The sequence below is a fragment of the Maniola hyperantus genome, chromosome 26 (assembly GCF_902806685.2).
Source record: "Maniola hyperantus chromosome 26, iAphHyp1.2, whole genome shotgun sequence".
Taxonomy (NCBI): Eukaryota; Metazoa; Arthropoda; class Insecta; order Lepidoptera; family Nymphalidae; genus Maniola; species Maniola hyperantus.
The window spans coordinates 6,882,627-6,899,053 of record NC_048561.1 but is presented as its reverse complement, the minus strand read 5'-3'; the positions used below and the strand labels follow the sequence as shown (position 1 = coordinate 6,899,053).

General features: G+C 37.1%; 1 protein-coding gene across 1 annotated transcript; it reads left to right on the top strand.

The window, feature by feature from the left end:
• Positions 1 to 1,109: 1,109 nt before the first annotated feature.
• Positions 1,110 to 14,677, top strand: LOC117994507 (pyrimidodiazepine synthase-like). Its single transcript, XM_069507799.1, has 6 exons — positions 1,110 to 1,376; positions 4,770 to 4,940; positions 5,652 to 5,818; positions 6,241 to 6,343; positions 7,287 to 7,420; positions 13,391 to 14,677. The coding sequence occupies exons 1-6, from the start codon at positions 1,349 to 1,351 to the stop codon at positions 13,508 to 13,510; spliced, it is 723 nt and encodes a 240-aa protein (XP_069363900.1). The 5' UTR covers positions 1,110 to 1,348; the 3' UTR covers positions 13,511 to 14,677.
• Positions 14,678 to 16,427: the final 1,750 nt, after the last annotated feature.

Sequence of the window (16,427 nt, the reverse complement as noted above, 5' to 3'; positions counted from 1 at the left end):
GATACAGGAACGTTTGCTTTCTCATTCAAACTAAAAAGAGAGCACAGATAAAGTTACTAATGTGATAAACAGAGACGCAGCTAACATATTTTTTGTCCCTTATCTTGTAACTGGTTTTTTTCAAGAATACATACAATCACAGAATATATAATAATACTACGATACAACTTACATACAAGGCATACAACCATACAACTTTAGTTGCGAAACAGACTGAGAATTCGTGGCGTAATTGTATTTCTCATGAGTTATTTACTTGTTTTCACATAAATAATCGTTTAATACAAATATTGTTGATCGGTAAACAATGGTAATAATAATTGTCGTGTTATTCATCGTTACGTCGTGCTATCGCTATCTCGTACGCGGTTACATAGCACTTAAATCTACCTATTATTCTACCTACGTGGCGCAAGCAGTTTTTTTTATAACTGTACAGCTACTAGTCAGGGTTCCGTACCATCGTAAAAGAAATAATACACACGTAACACACTTATTTATTTATTTAAGCAATAAACACTTTTTAATAAACTAACTAACTAGTTACCTACCTATTATTATTTTTCACAGCCTTCCTGAAATTTTAGAGCGGCAATAGAAATAAACATTTCAACTCTCCACCTATTACGGTACCTATACGAGATACAGCCCGCTGACAGACATACGGACGGACGGACACCGGGGTCCTTTGGCACCCTTCGGGCAGTTGTGCACTCATCCATGAAATCACAGATTCCGTAAAAATACGAAACGACGGCCACTTCAAAGAATCACGGATACGAATCAAATACGGATGAGTGCACAAACGTCCTTCGCGTATGGAACCAAAAAGGAACCCGAAATTATAATCGCTATATTTGAATAAAAAACTAAAATCTCCAAATCAAACTAGGTACTACTCTGGGCTCCAAAATCCAAATCCTGATGAGTCTAAAAAATTCAGTTATGAAAATGTTACGAAATTATTAAATTCGTACGTAAGGTAAGGTAGGTACACATACACAGAGTACATTATTTATATGGTAGGTAAATCAATAAAAAATACAAAGTGGAGTTTATACACCGCGGTCTCGTCTCGTCACTCGATTCACGACCTTATGATGCAACACGACCAAATTAAAAATCCCTCCAGCCGTCTATTCTCGTATTCCGTGTTTATGTTTATGCAATGTGTTAGGGTTTTTGATAATCGGGTCGAATCGAGATGATGTCATACTCGTAGCTTATTTTAAATGTGACGTACCTATTTCCACATTGGATACTTGGATACCGCACGCGAAAGTACACTTAAGGATTGTAGTTTTTTCAGTGAATTTGTGGAGTTTCGTGTTAAATAAAGTGTTCTAAAATGGCTTACTATGATTATAAAGTTGCCGGTATGTAACCTATTCCATTTCATTTCATTTTCACTTTACTATAATAGTTTGTTCGATATTTGAATTTCACTTTGTAAATTTTTTTAAATGAAAAAAATCCATTGGTTCCCAACCTAAAATCCAATTCCTAACATTTTGACAATAAACATTATATTTTACATACGTTAGATTAGTGATTTCAATTTTTCGTTAATTTATGCAAACTTTAGTTAAAAATTCGATTTGAATAACGGCCGATGACCTCATGTTCAATTGAAACATTGAATTGAGCGAAGTATTTTAGTATTTTGTCAACTTAAATTGAGAAAACAAATATAAATACAAAACAGCTGTTCTCGATGATGTCATACGGCGTTTCGTTACTGCATTTCGCAATCGATTACGAACACATAAACGACGCATACTACATAGAACCATTCCATATATTTTTTAACTCTGTAAAATTGGTAGGGTAGGTACAGGTTACCCGTAGGCGAGAATATACCATCCATACACGCTTTTTAGGGTCCCGTACGTCAAAAGGAAAAACGGAACCCTTACAGGATCACTTTGTTGTCCGTCTGTCTGTCGGTCTGTCAAGAAACCTACAGGGTACCTACATACTTCCCGTTGACGTAGAATCATGACATTTGGCAGGTAGGTCTTATAGCAGACATTAGGGGCAAAATCTAAAAACCTTTGATTTGTGGTTACATTACACAAAAAAATTAAAATGTGGTCATGAACTAATAATTAGTATTTTCAATTTTTGAAGTAAGATAACTATATCAAGTGGGGTATCATACGAAAGGGCTTCACCTGTGCATTCTAAAACAGATTTTTATTTATTTTTATGCATCAAAGTTTTTGAATTATCATGCAAAACGTCGAAAAAATACGACTGTACTACTACCGGACTCGAACTTGGCCGATTCTGCAGAGGCATCATTATGATCAACCCATCACCGGCTCACTACAGAGCACGGGTCTCCTCTCAGAGTGATAAGGATTTTTGCCATAGTCTACCACGCTGGGCATGTGCGGATTGGTAGACTTCACACACCTTTGAGAACGTTATGGAGAACTCTCAGGCATGCAGGCTTCTTCACGATGTTTTCCTTCACTGTTAACGGTGGTTTAAAGCAAGTGATATTTAATTATTAAAAATGCACATAGCTCCGAAAAGTTACGAGGTGCGTGCCCGGGATCGAACCCCCGACCTCCGATCAGAAGGCGGACGTCCTACCGACTAGGCTATCACAGCTTTTTTAGTAAATGCAGTATAGGTATTTATTATAAGCGCGATACGTGTTTAGATGATGTTTAGGAGCGATACACGTAAATGCAATGTAGGTCAAGGAGACGGGCCTGTGGCGGCGTATTGCTCATCGACTTTACGTGGACTGCATGCGAGCTATTATAAATATTGTCTGTTTGGTAACCAAAGGAAAATTTCAGCAAAAGATTGTATTTCATGCTACGTAATAACTTCTTTAAATAATCCATAGTAATATTATAAAACTAGATGATGCCCGCGACTTCGTTCGCATGGTATTAGGTTTTTTCAAATCCTGTGGAAACTCTTTAATTTTCCGGGATAAAAAGTATATGCCTATGTGCTTCCCCGGGATGCAAACTATATCTGTACCAAATTTCGTCAAAATCGGTTGAACGGATGCGCCGTGAAAGGCTAGCAGACAGACAGACAGACACACTTTCGCATTTATAATATTAAGTATGGATGGGCGAAGTGCCTGTCAAAACTAGTCGACTAAACACGTGAGCAAAACCGGTGTGTGATATATGTATAATGGAAATCACTCACGAAGGTTTTTTTTTTTTTTTTTTTTTTTTTTTATTGATCACGTAAATTTCACTAATACATTTTAAAATAAATAGTTAGCCATCCTCTGGAAACTGTTAAAGTTTATGTGAGGATGGCGAGTTCGCGTTATACAAATTTAACAAAATCTAGGTAAAAAACTGTTGTAAAAATTAAAAGTTTATACGCTAAAATAGATTAGGCATGTCTTTGTCCTCACTAAGACATAATTTACTTTTGCAATTAAAATTAATTCCGAAAGGCATTCCGAACCAGTGGTAGATGCATCCGACTATTCGAAAGTACTTGTAAAAGTTTATTCGAATAAAAAAGATTTTTATTTTATTGATTAATTTTTCAATTTAAAATCCTATAAGAAATTGTTGATGACTGTGGATGTTCAGTGTATAGGTAGGTACCATGTTTGTGTTTTTTAGAGAATGGGTAATTATGCCCAAAAACTTCACCAACGCGCAACGCGTAACGAGTAGGTACTTACTTACCTTACGTAATCATACTCATGACCCTAATTTAAACAATTCGAGAGTTACGTAGGTACATAAAATTGTAAATTGTAGTAAAAAGCGCAATTTTGTATGAAACCGGTAACCAGCCAACTGGCATCGGTTTTTATTTTTAACCGACTTCCAAAAAGGAGGTGGTTCTCAATTCGGCCCGTTCTTTTATTACCGGGGGTAGGAAACCCGTTCTCTTACCTATAATTTTAGTATAATATTAGATATAATATATATTAAGTCCTTAGTTTTAGAAAACTTGTAACTGCCTTCTGCAATACAGGGTTTTCCTAGTGCAGAGGGTAGGAAACTCGTTCTTGTGTCTAAATTCTAAATTCAAAATAAATTATTCTTATTCTTATTTTATTTTATTGTAAAGGCACACAAAACAGGTCGTAACTACTTATACGACCAAAATTAAACTGTGGTCATGAACTAATAATTTGTATTTTCGATAGACAACAAAGTGATCCTATAAGGGTACCTTTTTTCCTTTTGAGGTACGGAGCCCTAAAAAGGTTCCAGCTCAGCATAATACTGTATGTTTTGTACACACACAAGAGCATACAGCGTTGATTTTCAGCCAGAGACCCTTTTCCGGGTGATGCCAAGGAACTAAACTATCAACTTATACTCATTTTACTGTATTTTATAATTTTTTTAGTGTTTTACCTACACTTCACGAAAATATCTAAATACTTTTAAATACATATCAAAATCTGAGTAAACATACATATCACAAATTTCGTTACGGGCAGCAAGCGAATCGTAGCTTGCGGTAGCGGTCAGAGCGTCGGGCGCGATCCCAGGAGACGCGGGTTCGAACCCTGCCCGTGCGCAATTTTTGATATGTATTTAAAATTATTTAGAATTTTTTTTTTTTTTTTAAAGAATATTAGCCATTTTTTAAATGACTAATATTCCCCTTTCCTCTCCAATTAAGCGTCAAGCTTGTGCTAGGAGTAGGTACGACAATAGTGCAACGGGCGGGGTTTGAACCGTCGACCTTTCGGTTTTCAGTCCACTCCTATACCGGTTGAGCTATTGAGGCTCTAAATTGTACTAATTTTCTCTCAGGTGCATCCCTCCCACCTCCACTAACGGACAAACTACGGTTGTACCATGTGGAGATGAACCCATATGGGCACCGGGTTCTTTTGGTCCTGGAGGCCAAGAAGGCCAAGTACGAGGTTTACCGGCTGGACCCTTTAAACTTACCCGCGTGGTTCAAGGCTAAAAACCCTAGACGTAAGTAAAAAAATAAATAGGTCCATAGGTACTTTTGGTGATCTAAGTGAGCCAAGTGCTCATGAGTTTTTTGTGGGCTGTGTCAGACCTGGGCGCGTTTGGAACCCTTAGTTTTAAGTTTGCATAATAATTATCACCACTATATCTTACAAATCCAACATCTGACTATCAAAAAGAGTAATCTATTACCTATTTTGAATAAATCATTTGACTTTGACTTTGATGATATTGGCCTATATTCGCAGGTCCCTGGGACGCGCCTCTAACTTTTCGGAGCTATTTGCGTCTCAAGCAATCAGGAAATTTCCAGACTACGTTCGAAAAAATGTTCATAGATGGCGCTGAAGACTACTATCACTAAAAACGAAAAATAATACCTATATCTATATGATCTATGATCTATGGTTTAATGTTTAGGTCGTGTCAATCAATGACATAGATGAAGAGTAACAGCTAGCGTGCACTGCAGTTTTCCTTACGTTTCTTCGTCACAAAATCTGTGAACTATAATAGAAGTAATTAATTAATTTTGCATCGGGGAAGAAACGTAAGGACTGACACTACCTAATTTTTCGTCTTTAATGGTGGTAGTATTTAGCGCCATCTATGAATTTTTTTCGAACGTAGCCTGGAAACTTCCTCATTGAATATCAATTACTTTTAAATACATATCAAAAATATCCTGCTATTAGCTATACTATTTTTTTTCAGTTAAAATCCCGGTACTAGAGATACCAACGGATCAAGGGGACAAATACTTATTCGAGAGCGTAGTCATATGTGACTATTTAGACGAAAAATATGCCTCCAATCCACTACACTCGCGAGACCCGTATGTCAAGGCGCAGGATCGCCTTTTAATTGAGAGATTTAATGAGGTAAGCTTTGGTTAAGCTTTAAGAGGTGGCGCTGATTTGGAACCAAATAGGTTCCAAAACCGTGAAAATATTTGTTCGCTTGGGCATATCTTGGCAACGCTTTTTCTAAAATGGTGTTTAGTTTAGTGCTTCTATACCTTCTTCGGACACAGTTGTGATAGCCTAGACTCTAGAGGTTAGGACGTCCGCCTGATCCTCCTGATCCGAGGTCGGAGGTTCGATCCCGGGCACGCACCTCTAACGTTTCGGAGTTATGTGCGTAATAGTCAAACAAGAACAAAGGGAACACTTGACGGCAACGTTAGTTCCGATTTTCGCCACGCGCCAAGATAGCCTTGTCGCACTGGAATTGGTACCGCCAGTAAAATATCATTAAAAAAAACTTTTTTCATTCTACTTACTTTCTCTTTTTAATATTTCAGCTGATAAAAGGCAGCCTGGAGTGTTTCGATACAAACTTCGCATTTGGGAGTGAGCAAATTATACAGACACTGGATATTTTTGAGAAGGAGCTTGCGTCCAGAGGTAATGCCACAGATTAGTTAATTAAGTCCCGCAAATTGCTATTGCGCTAAAACCATGTCTCATTAACATCGAAATGACTCATTTTGACGTCAGCCGAAATAAAAATATACCATCAGCTCGAAACTTCAGTCTAGTGCTGACGTCACTAAAATGGCGGCCACGCACATTAGCAATTTGCGGGACTTATTCTTCATAACAATATGGTGCTGCCAGACGCTTGCGACAAACAGCAAACAACAAGCAGTGGCAAGCGTGTGGACAGGTGTTTGCGCATGTTACCAATGCTTGGCAGCTAAGGCTGATTTTTGTAAACCATTTTAAAATAATTATTATGACCAACCCATCTCCGGTTCATTACTGAGTACGGGTCTTCTTTTAGGATGAGAAGGGTTTTACAATAGTCCACGCTGGTCAAATGCGGATTGGCAGACTTCACACACATTTGAGACTATTATGGAGAACTCTCAGGTTACCTCGCGATGTTTTCCTTCATTGTTAAAGCAAGTAATTGCTTAAAATGCACATAACTCCGAAAAATTAGAGTTGCGTGCCCGGGATCGAACTCCTGACCTCCCGAATAGAATTCAGATGTCTTATCCACTAGGCTATCACGACTTAAATATAGATAACTATAATATTCGAACGTGCTAACCATGAATAAACAATTATATTGATTTCTACATTATACTTAATTTTCTAATGGGCGACTAATATAATAGCATACCAACTAACTGACAAGCAATTTAGGTGATTTAGCACTTTTGTGCAGAAAGATTGGGCAGAAAGAGTAACCGCTTAGGAATCTGTTAACAAATTTTGTAATACCGGTTCCACTTAACCTATTTTCATTAAGACTGCGTCAAATAGAGCGCATATAGAGCGCACTTTACATCCGTCAGTCTGTTTGTTTGTCAGCCATTTTATCTTTATAAATTTTGTGTAGGGACATACTTCTTCGGCGGCGATCGGGCCGGCATGCTGGACTACATGATCTGGCCGTGGGTGGAGCGACTGTACCTACTGCGATGCGTCAATGAGAAGAAGTTCGATGAAAAGAAGACTATATTCCCCAATTTCGTAAGTAATCTTTCATATTATAATCATTAACTAACTGCTGACTAATCAAGCCTGTCTTAGATATAGTATTAGGATTAGGTAATTAGTTATAAGATTACTAACATTAGTTTTTAAGGCGTGTGTTATTACTAACAAATTATGATCGTGTTTTATGGTCGAATTAAAGGATTTTTATTTTATTTTTATTTTATTTATTTATTAATCATCAACCCATCACTGGCTCATTATTTTGATTTGGACATTTGGTCACACATGATTCTTTATCTATATACATATATACTAGTATTTTGCTCGCTGCTCGAGCTGCTAAAGCAGCTCTCGAGGTCTATAATGGCCCTTTGAACAATTTTAAAAAAGTCATACATTTTCTATGAAAAAAAAAATTCCGCCATTTTGAATTTTTTTTTCAAGTCATCGAATAGACCTTTGAATCCTGATCATCTTTTGCCAAGAAACCACTCTTCCATCTTTCGTACCCTCCGAGATGGACGCCGATGAAATTTGTATGGCGGCCATCTTTTTTTCGGAATTTTAAATTTTTTTTTCAAATTTTTGGCAATTGGATGAGGTTTCGAATGACATTTGGTCGAGCACCTCCCACCTATCTTCAATACCTTGAGCGTGCCCTTCACCCGTCTCCGAAATCCTCAATCATCAGCTCCCTCCATATGTTGCCCTAAAGGAATCTTTGTCTTCTATATGAAACCGTGATTGAAAAAAAAAAGTTTCATACAAAATTTTACAGGAGGAAATTTTTTGAAAATCTCGGCCGCCATCTTGTTTTTCCAATTTTTTACACTTTTTCTAAAACATGTTTACTAATATCTTCAATAGTTGCAAGTTGTAACAAAATCGGTTGGAAAACAAAAAAGTTACAAAAGTCAGGTCGGCCGCCATCTTGTTTTTCTGAAATGTCATAATTTTTCCCTACTCGAATCCCACTTCTGAACATATCTCCCATACATTATTATATCATTTTCTATCTCTTTCTAGGAGAACAATTATGTCAATGAGTCAGTGAGTGAGTGAGTGAGTGGTAATTGAGCTATATATAGTATAATAACTAGTATTTTGCTCGCTGCTCGAGCTGCTAAAGCAGCTCTCGAGGTCTATAATGACCATTTTGAATAATAAAATTTTTTGTATGAAAAAATAAATTCCGCCATTTTGAATTTTTTTTCAAGTCATCGAGTAGACCTTCGGATCCTGATCATCTCTTGCCAAGAAACTACTCTTCCATCTTTCATACCCTTCGAGATGGACGCCGATGAAATTTGTATGGCGGCCATCTTTTTTTCACAATTTTAAATTTTTTTTAAAATTTTTGGCAATTGGATGAGGTTTCGAATGACATTTGGTCGAGCACCTCCCACCTATCTTCAATACCTCGAGCGTGCCCTTCACCCGTCTCCGAAATCCTCAATCATCAGCTCCCTCCATATGTTGCCCTAAAGGAATCTTTGTCTTCTATATGAAAGTATTAGTGAAAAAAAAAAGTTTCATACTAAATTTTACAGGAGAAAATTTTTTGAAAATCTCGGCCGCCATTTTGTTTTTCCAATTTTTTACACTTTTTCTAAAAATCGTTTGCTAACATCTAAAATAACTGCAAGTTTAAACAAAATCGGTTGGAAAACAAAAAAGTTACAAAAGTCAGGTCGGCCGCCATCTTGTTTTTCTGAAATGTCATAATTTTTCCCTACTCGAATCCCACTTCTGAACATATCTCCCATACATTATTATATCATTTTCTGTCTCTTTCTAGGAGAACAATTATGTCAATCAGTGAGTGAGTGGTAATTGAGCTATATATAGTATAACTAGTATTTTGCTCGCTGCTCGAGCTGCTAAAGCAGCTCTCGAGGTCTATAATGGCCCTTTGAACAATTTTAAAAAAGTCATACATTTTCTATGAAAAAAAAAATTCCGCCATTTTGAATTTTTTTTCAAGTCATCGAATAGACCTTTGAATCCTGATCATCTTTTGCCAAGAAACCACTCTTCCATCTTTCGTACCCTCCGAGATGGACGCCGATGAAATTTGTATGGCGGCCATCTTTTTTTTCGGAATTTTAAATTTTTTTTCAAATTTTTGGCAATTGGATGAGGTTTCGAATGACATTTGGTCGAGCACCTCCCACCTATCTTCAATACCTTGAGCGTGCCCTTCACCCGTCTCCGAAATCCTCAATCATCAGCTCCCTCCATATGTTGCCCTAAAGGAATCTTTGTCTTCTATATGAAACCGTGATTGAAAAAAAAAAGTTTCATACAAAATTTTACAGGAGGAAATTTTTTGAAAATCTCGGCCGCCATCTTGTTTTTCCAATTTTTTACACTTTTTCTAAAACATGTTTACTAATATCTTCAATAGTTGCAAGTTGTAACAAAATCGGTTGGAAAACAAAAAAGTTACAAAAGTCAGGTCGGCCGCCATCTTGTTTTTTCTGAAATGTCATAATTTTTCCCTACTCGAATCCCACTTCTGAACATATCTCCCATACATTATTATATCATTTTCTATCTCTTTCTAGGAGAACAATTATGTCAATGAGTCAGTGAGTGAGTGAGTGAGTGGTAATTGAGCTATATATAGTATAATAACTAGTATTTTGCTCGCTGCTCGAGCTGCTAAAGCAGCTCTCGAGGTCTATAATGGCCATTTTGAATAATAAAAATTTTTGTATGAAAAAAAAAATTCCGCCATTTTGAATTTTTTTTCCATCCATCGAGTAGACCTTTGGACCCTGATCATCTCTTGCCAAGAAACCACTTTTCCATCTTTCATACCCTCCGAGATGGACGCCGATGAAATTTGTATGGCAGCCATCTTTTTTTCGGAATTTAAAAAAAAAAATCAAGTTTTTGGCAATTGGATGAGGTTTCGAATGACATTTGGTCGAGCACCTCCCACCTATCTTCAATACCTCGAGCGTGCCCTTCACCCGTCTCCGAAATCCTCAATCATCAGCTCCCTCCATATGTTGCCCTAAAGGAATCTTTGTCTTCTATATGAAACCACAAGTGAAAAAAAAAAGTTTCATACAAAATTTTACAGGAGGAATTTTTTTGAAAATCTCGGCCGCCATCTTGTTTTTTCCAATTTTTTACACTTTTTCTAAAAATTGTTTACTAATATCTTCAATAGTTGCAAGTTTAAACGAAATCGGTTGGAAAACAAAAAAGTTACAAAAGTCAGGTCGGCCGCCATCTTGTTTTTCTGAAATGTCATAATTTTTCCCTACTTGATTCCCACTTCTGAACATATCTCCTATACATTATTATATCATTTTCTGTCTCTTTCTAGGAGAACAATTATGTCAATGAGTGAGTCAGCGGAAAAAATAAATTCCGCCATTTTGAATTTTTTTTCCATCCAACGAGTAGACCTTCGGACCCTGATCATCTCTTGCCAAGAAACCACTCTTCCATCTGTCATACCCTCCGAGATGGACGCCGATGAAATTTGTATGGCGGCCATCTTTTTTTCGGAATTTTAAATTTTTTTTCCAATTTTTGGCAATTGGATGAGGTTTCGAATGACATTTGGTCGAGCACCTCCCACCTATCTTCGATACCTAAAGCGTGCCCTTCACCCGTCTCCGAAATCCTCAATCATCAGCTCCCTCCATATGTTACCCTAAAAGAATCTTTGTCTTCTATATGAAACCATAAGTGAAAAAAAAAAGTTTCATACAAAATTTTACAGGAGGAAATTTTTTGATAATCTCGGCCGCCATCTTGTTTTTTCAATTTTTTACACTTTTTCTAAAAATCGTTTGCTAATATCTTCAATTGTTGCAAGTTTAAACGAAATCGGTTGGAAAACAAAAAAGTTACAAAAGTCAGGTCGGCCGCCATCTTGTTTTTCTGAAATGTCATAATTTTTCCCTACTTGATTCCCACTTCTGAACATATCTCCTATACATTATTATATCATTTTCTGTCTCTTTCTAGGAGAACAATTATGTCAATGAGTGAGTCAGCGGAAAAAATAAATTCCGCCATTTTGAATTTTTTTTCCATCCAACGAGTAGACCTTCGGACCCTGATCATCTCTTGCCAAGAAACCACTCTTCCATCTGTCATACCCTCCGAGATGGACGCCGATGAAATTTGTATGGCGGCCATCTTTTTTTCGGAATTTTAAATTTTTTTTCCAATTTTTGGCAATTGGATGAGGTTTCGAATGACATTTGGTCGAGCACCTCCCACCTATCTTCGATACCTAAAGCGTGCCCTTCACCCGTCTCCGAAATCCTCAATCATCAGCTCCCTCCATATGTTACCCTAAAAGAATCTTTGTCTTCTATATGAAACCATAAGTGAAAAAAAAAAGTTTCATACAAAATTTTACAGGAGGAAATTTTTTGATAATCTCGGCCGCCATCTTGTTTTTTCAATTTTTTACACTTTTTCTAAAAATCGTTTGCTAATATCTTCAATTGTTGCAAGTTGTAACAAAATCGGTTGGAAAACAAAAAAGTTACAAAAGTCAGGTCGGCCGCCATCTTGTTTTTCTGAAATGTCATAATTTTTCCCTACTCGAATCCCACTTCTGAACATATCTCCCATACATTATTATATCATTTTCTATCTCTTTCTAGGAGAACAATTATGTCAATGAGTCAGTGAGTGAGTCAGTGAGTGGTAATTGAGCTATATATAGTATAACTAGTATTTTGCTCGCTGCTCGAGCTGCTAAAGCAGCTCTCGAGGTCTATAATCGCCATTTTGAATAATAAAAAATTTTGTATGTAAAAATAAATTCCGCCATTTTGAATTTTTTTTTCAAGTCATCGAATAGACCTTCGGATCCTGATCATCTCTTGCCAAGAAACCACTCTTCCATCTTTCATACCCTCCGCGATGGACGCCGATGAAATTTGTATGGCGGCCATCTTTTTTTCGGAATTTTAAAAAAAAATTCAAATTTTTGGCAATTGGATGAGGTTTCGAATGACATTTGGTCGAGCACCTCCCACCTATCTTCAATACCTCGAGCGTGCCCTTCACCCGTCTCCGAAATCCTCAATCGTCAGCTCTCTCCATGTTTTTCTCAAAATGATTTCTTGTCTTCTATACGAAAGTATTAGTGAAAAAAAAAAGTTTCATACAAAATTTTACAGGAGGGAATTTTTTGAAAATCTCGGCCGCCATCTTGTTTTTCCATTTTTTTTTACATTTTCTAAAAATCGTTTACTAACATCTACAAGAGCTGCAAGTTTAAACAAAATCGGTTGGAAAACAAAAAAGTTACAAAAGTCAGGTCGGCCGCCATCTTGTTTTTCTGAAATGTCATAATTTTTCCCTACTCGAATCCCACTTCTGAACATATCTCCCATACATTATTATATCATTTTCTGTCTCTTTCTAGGAGAACAATTATGTCAATGAGTGAGTGAGTGAGTGAGTGAGTGAGTGGTAATCGAGCTATATATAGTATAATTACGGTTCCTAGTTTGTCTGTCGTGAAAATCACCGATTTTTTTTGTAACTGAGAATGTTTTGTCGTACAAAAATTATATTATTGTAAATATATTGAGAAGCTACTGTAAGAATACCTATTTCCTTAAGGTGGGTATACGCTAGACGAACCGAGCACGAGCGAAGCACAAGCGGAGCCGTTCTCGGCTTCGTCGTTCGCGGCGTCAAGTGTGGACGTACAACGAACCTACAACGATCACTGTCCTCGATCACTGCGAGCGCGAAGCAAATCCCTTTGTGTTCGTCAAAGAACCGACAGCAGGCGGAACGCAGCTGAGCGAACGAAATGCTCGCAGCGCGCTCGTTCGAGGCTTGTAAGTCGGTCCACACTAGATGAATTGTGTTCGGCTCGTGCTCGGTTCGCCTAGCGTAGACCCACCTTTAAATTTCTCTCGTAGAGAATCGCGCGGTTTTAATTTATAAATTGCACGTATTGCCCTTTTTTGTAATACAATTAATCGTTAACAATATGATCTTTTCCAGGCGGACTGGGGAGATCAGATGCAGGTCGACCGAGTGGTCAAGAAGCACTCCAGCTCGCCCGCAGAATACTTTGACTATTACAAAAATGCTAGAACCCACACAATGGGTTACTACCTTTAATTTTAAAGTTTATAGGTTATGGCATATACCTACTACTAGTAGGTAGAAAGTAATGCACATCGACCTTCAGAAGGAGATAGCAGATTTATAGAGCATTGTCTTGAGACTGACGAAACGTCTTATAGGTATAAGTGACAGAGACAACGCTCTACAAAGCCGAAATCTCATTCTAAAGGTCGATCGAAGGACTTTCGGCCGCGTACTGTACATCGGCCTTTAGAATGACATTTCAGCTTTGTAGAGCGTTGTCTCTGTCACTCATATCTATATGACGTTTTGTCGGTCTCAACGACAGAGACAATGCTCTACAAATCTACTATATCCTTTTAAAGGTAGATGTACATTACTTTCAGCCGCGTACTGTACCTTTAGTTTTTTTTTAAATTTCGCAATGGCGAACAATAATTTTTTTCAATACGTTTACATTGTGATTTAGTTTTCCTTTGCTTATTAACAGCCCAAATTAATTACCGATCTATCTGTAATCTGTCGATAGTTAGCTACTTACCAATGTTATATCTCTCAGAAATTTACGGTCTTTTCTGACAAATAACAACAAAGTAACTCTTTGACAGATTATAGATAGTTTGCTTATTAATTTCGGCCACAAAATGTACCTAAACATATTTTAATGTATAAAACGGGTACATACCACGATTAATTTTTTTTTTGTTTGATATTTCAACCCAATTGCAGGGGTCGTGGTCACGACGGGTACCACGACCCGTGCAATTGGGTTGAAATATCAAACAAAAAAAAATTAATCGTGGTATGTACCCGTTTTATACATTAAAATATGTCGTTAAACCACTAAATAAGCTTAAAATCATTAGTACCTAAACATTTTTACAATACAATTACTTTTCGCAGAAAGGTAAGCGACATATATATGGCGCTTAAGAAGTTCTTAACGCCTACTAATAATAACACCGTGGTACAAATGAAATGTAAAATCACAAGCGCCTCTCATACACTGTTCTCAGAAGATACTTGCGATTTGTTTTTTTTTAGTGAGTTTTACTTAATGAAAAACGAATTAAGCCTAATTTATACTAAGCAGCGTTTTCCGAACATTCATACAGTTGCCTAAGACCCTAGGACCTTAATAGTTTTTCCAATCAATTTTCATAAAAATTAATACATTTTTTTTAATATTACAAAAATGTTCTTAAGGCAGCTCAGTTCGGTGCTTTCTTCATACAAACGTAGGAGGGAAAATACAACAATATTCGATATTGTACGCACAAAACTAAGAATTATATCGATTTATCTCGTCATTATCTAGGTTCAATGATATCTAAAACATTGAAAAAAATATTGATTTAAAAGTTACGAGCCTCAAAAGATTCCTATTTTAACACTAAATCTATGACAACTTTGGGCGTAAATAAATAAGATTAGGGATATGAAAATTCTAAAACAATTTATCATTACACGTAGTTTATTTATTCATTAGTTGAAATAACTTTACTTTGCAAACCTAAATTCAGTAGTTTTTTCTCAAAAATACTTTTCCCAAACTACTGTTCAACCCTTTTCAAGCGCTAGATTTCGGCTAAAATCATCATGCTTCTCACCCCAAAACATTAGACACCGCGCGGGTGGCGGAGGGAAGGGCCAGCCCAGCGGCGCGCGGCTGCGCGTGTAATATTGTGGTTTCTATGACGACAACTGTTGTTATTAATATGTTTTCAAAAACAAAAGTCGTAATGATTTTATAAAATTAATTTTTATTCAGTGGCTATGCAAATGTGTAGAAGATTGAGCAGAGCAGAGTCAATAAGTCCTTCAAATACTTATTGCATTTTGTACATTGACCTCTGGAATTTGAAATTTGGACACCAATTTTATTCATTGGTTTATTGACCTGACTTTGTTGTTGAGGTCCTAGTAGGGATATCTACTCGTGTGGTCCTAGTACAATAGGTAAGTAACTTTGTTTAGTTATTTATTTTATCTAATTTTAAAAAACTGGCCAAGTGCGAGTTGCTCGCGCACCAAGGGTTCCGTACTCAGGTATTTTTTTGACATTTTGCTCCATAAATCAAAAACTATTATGCATAAAAATAAATAAAAATGTGTTTTAGAATACACAAGTAAAGCCCTTCCATATAATACCCCACTTGGTATACTTATTATACATTGAAAATTGAAAATACTAATTATTTTTTCATTAACACACTTTAATTTTTTTTTGTAAGTTGTAATCACAAATCTATGGTTTTCGGATTTATTCCTTTACTTGTGCTCTAAGACCTACGTACCTACTAAATTTCATGATTCTGGGTCAACGGGAAGTATCCTATAGGTTTGTGTGACAGATACGACACAGACGGAGAGACGGACAGACAGACAGACAACGAAGTGATCCTAAGGGTCCCTTTTTTCTTTATAAAGTACGGAACCCTAAAAAGGTACCTGTATATGTATAATAATATAGGTAGGTAGGTACCTACCTGGTGGTATTTCTTTGTATTTTTAGGGTTCCGTACCTCAGAAGGAAAAAAACGGAACCCTCTGTCTGTCTGTCTGTCGGTCCGTCTGTCCGTCCGTCCGTCTGTCCGTCCGTCCGTCCGTCCGTCCGTCCGTCCGTCAGTCCGTCCGTCCGTCCATGCGTCTGTCGGTCCGTCCATCGGTCCGTCTGCCCGTCCGTCTGTTCGTCTGTCCGTCTGTCTGTCTGTCCGTCTATCTGTCTGTCTGTCTGTCTGTCCGTCTTACAAATAAAGTACGCAACGCTTCGTACAAATAGTACTTTTTTATTTATTTATTCAGATACAAGTTAGCCCTTGACTGCAATCTCACCTGGTGGTAAGTGACGATACAGTCTTACTTACGGCTATTTCGGATCGGGAATTCTTGGATTCAGATTAAATGCAGTGCAAAAAGAGAGATCATTAGGATTCCGTACCTCAAAAGG

Coding starts and splice junctions, on each gene's coding strand:
- LOC117994507 (XM_069507799.1), top strand. CDS start 1,349: ATGGCTTACTATGATTATAAAGTTGCCG. Junction 5,819..6,240: donor TAATTGAGAGATTTAATGAG/GTAAGCTTTGGT, acceptor TTAATATTTCAG/CTGATAAAAGGCAGCCTGGA. Junction 7,421..13,390: donor AGACTATATTCCCCAATTTC/GTAAGTAATCTT, acceptor GATCTTTTCCAG/GCGGACTGGGGAGATCAGAT.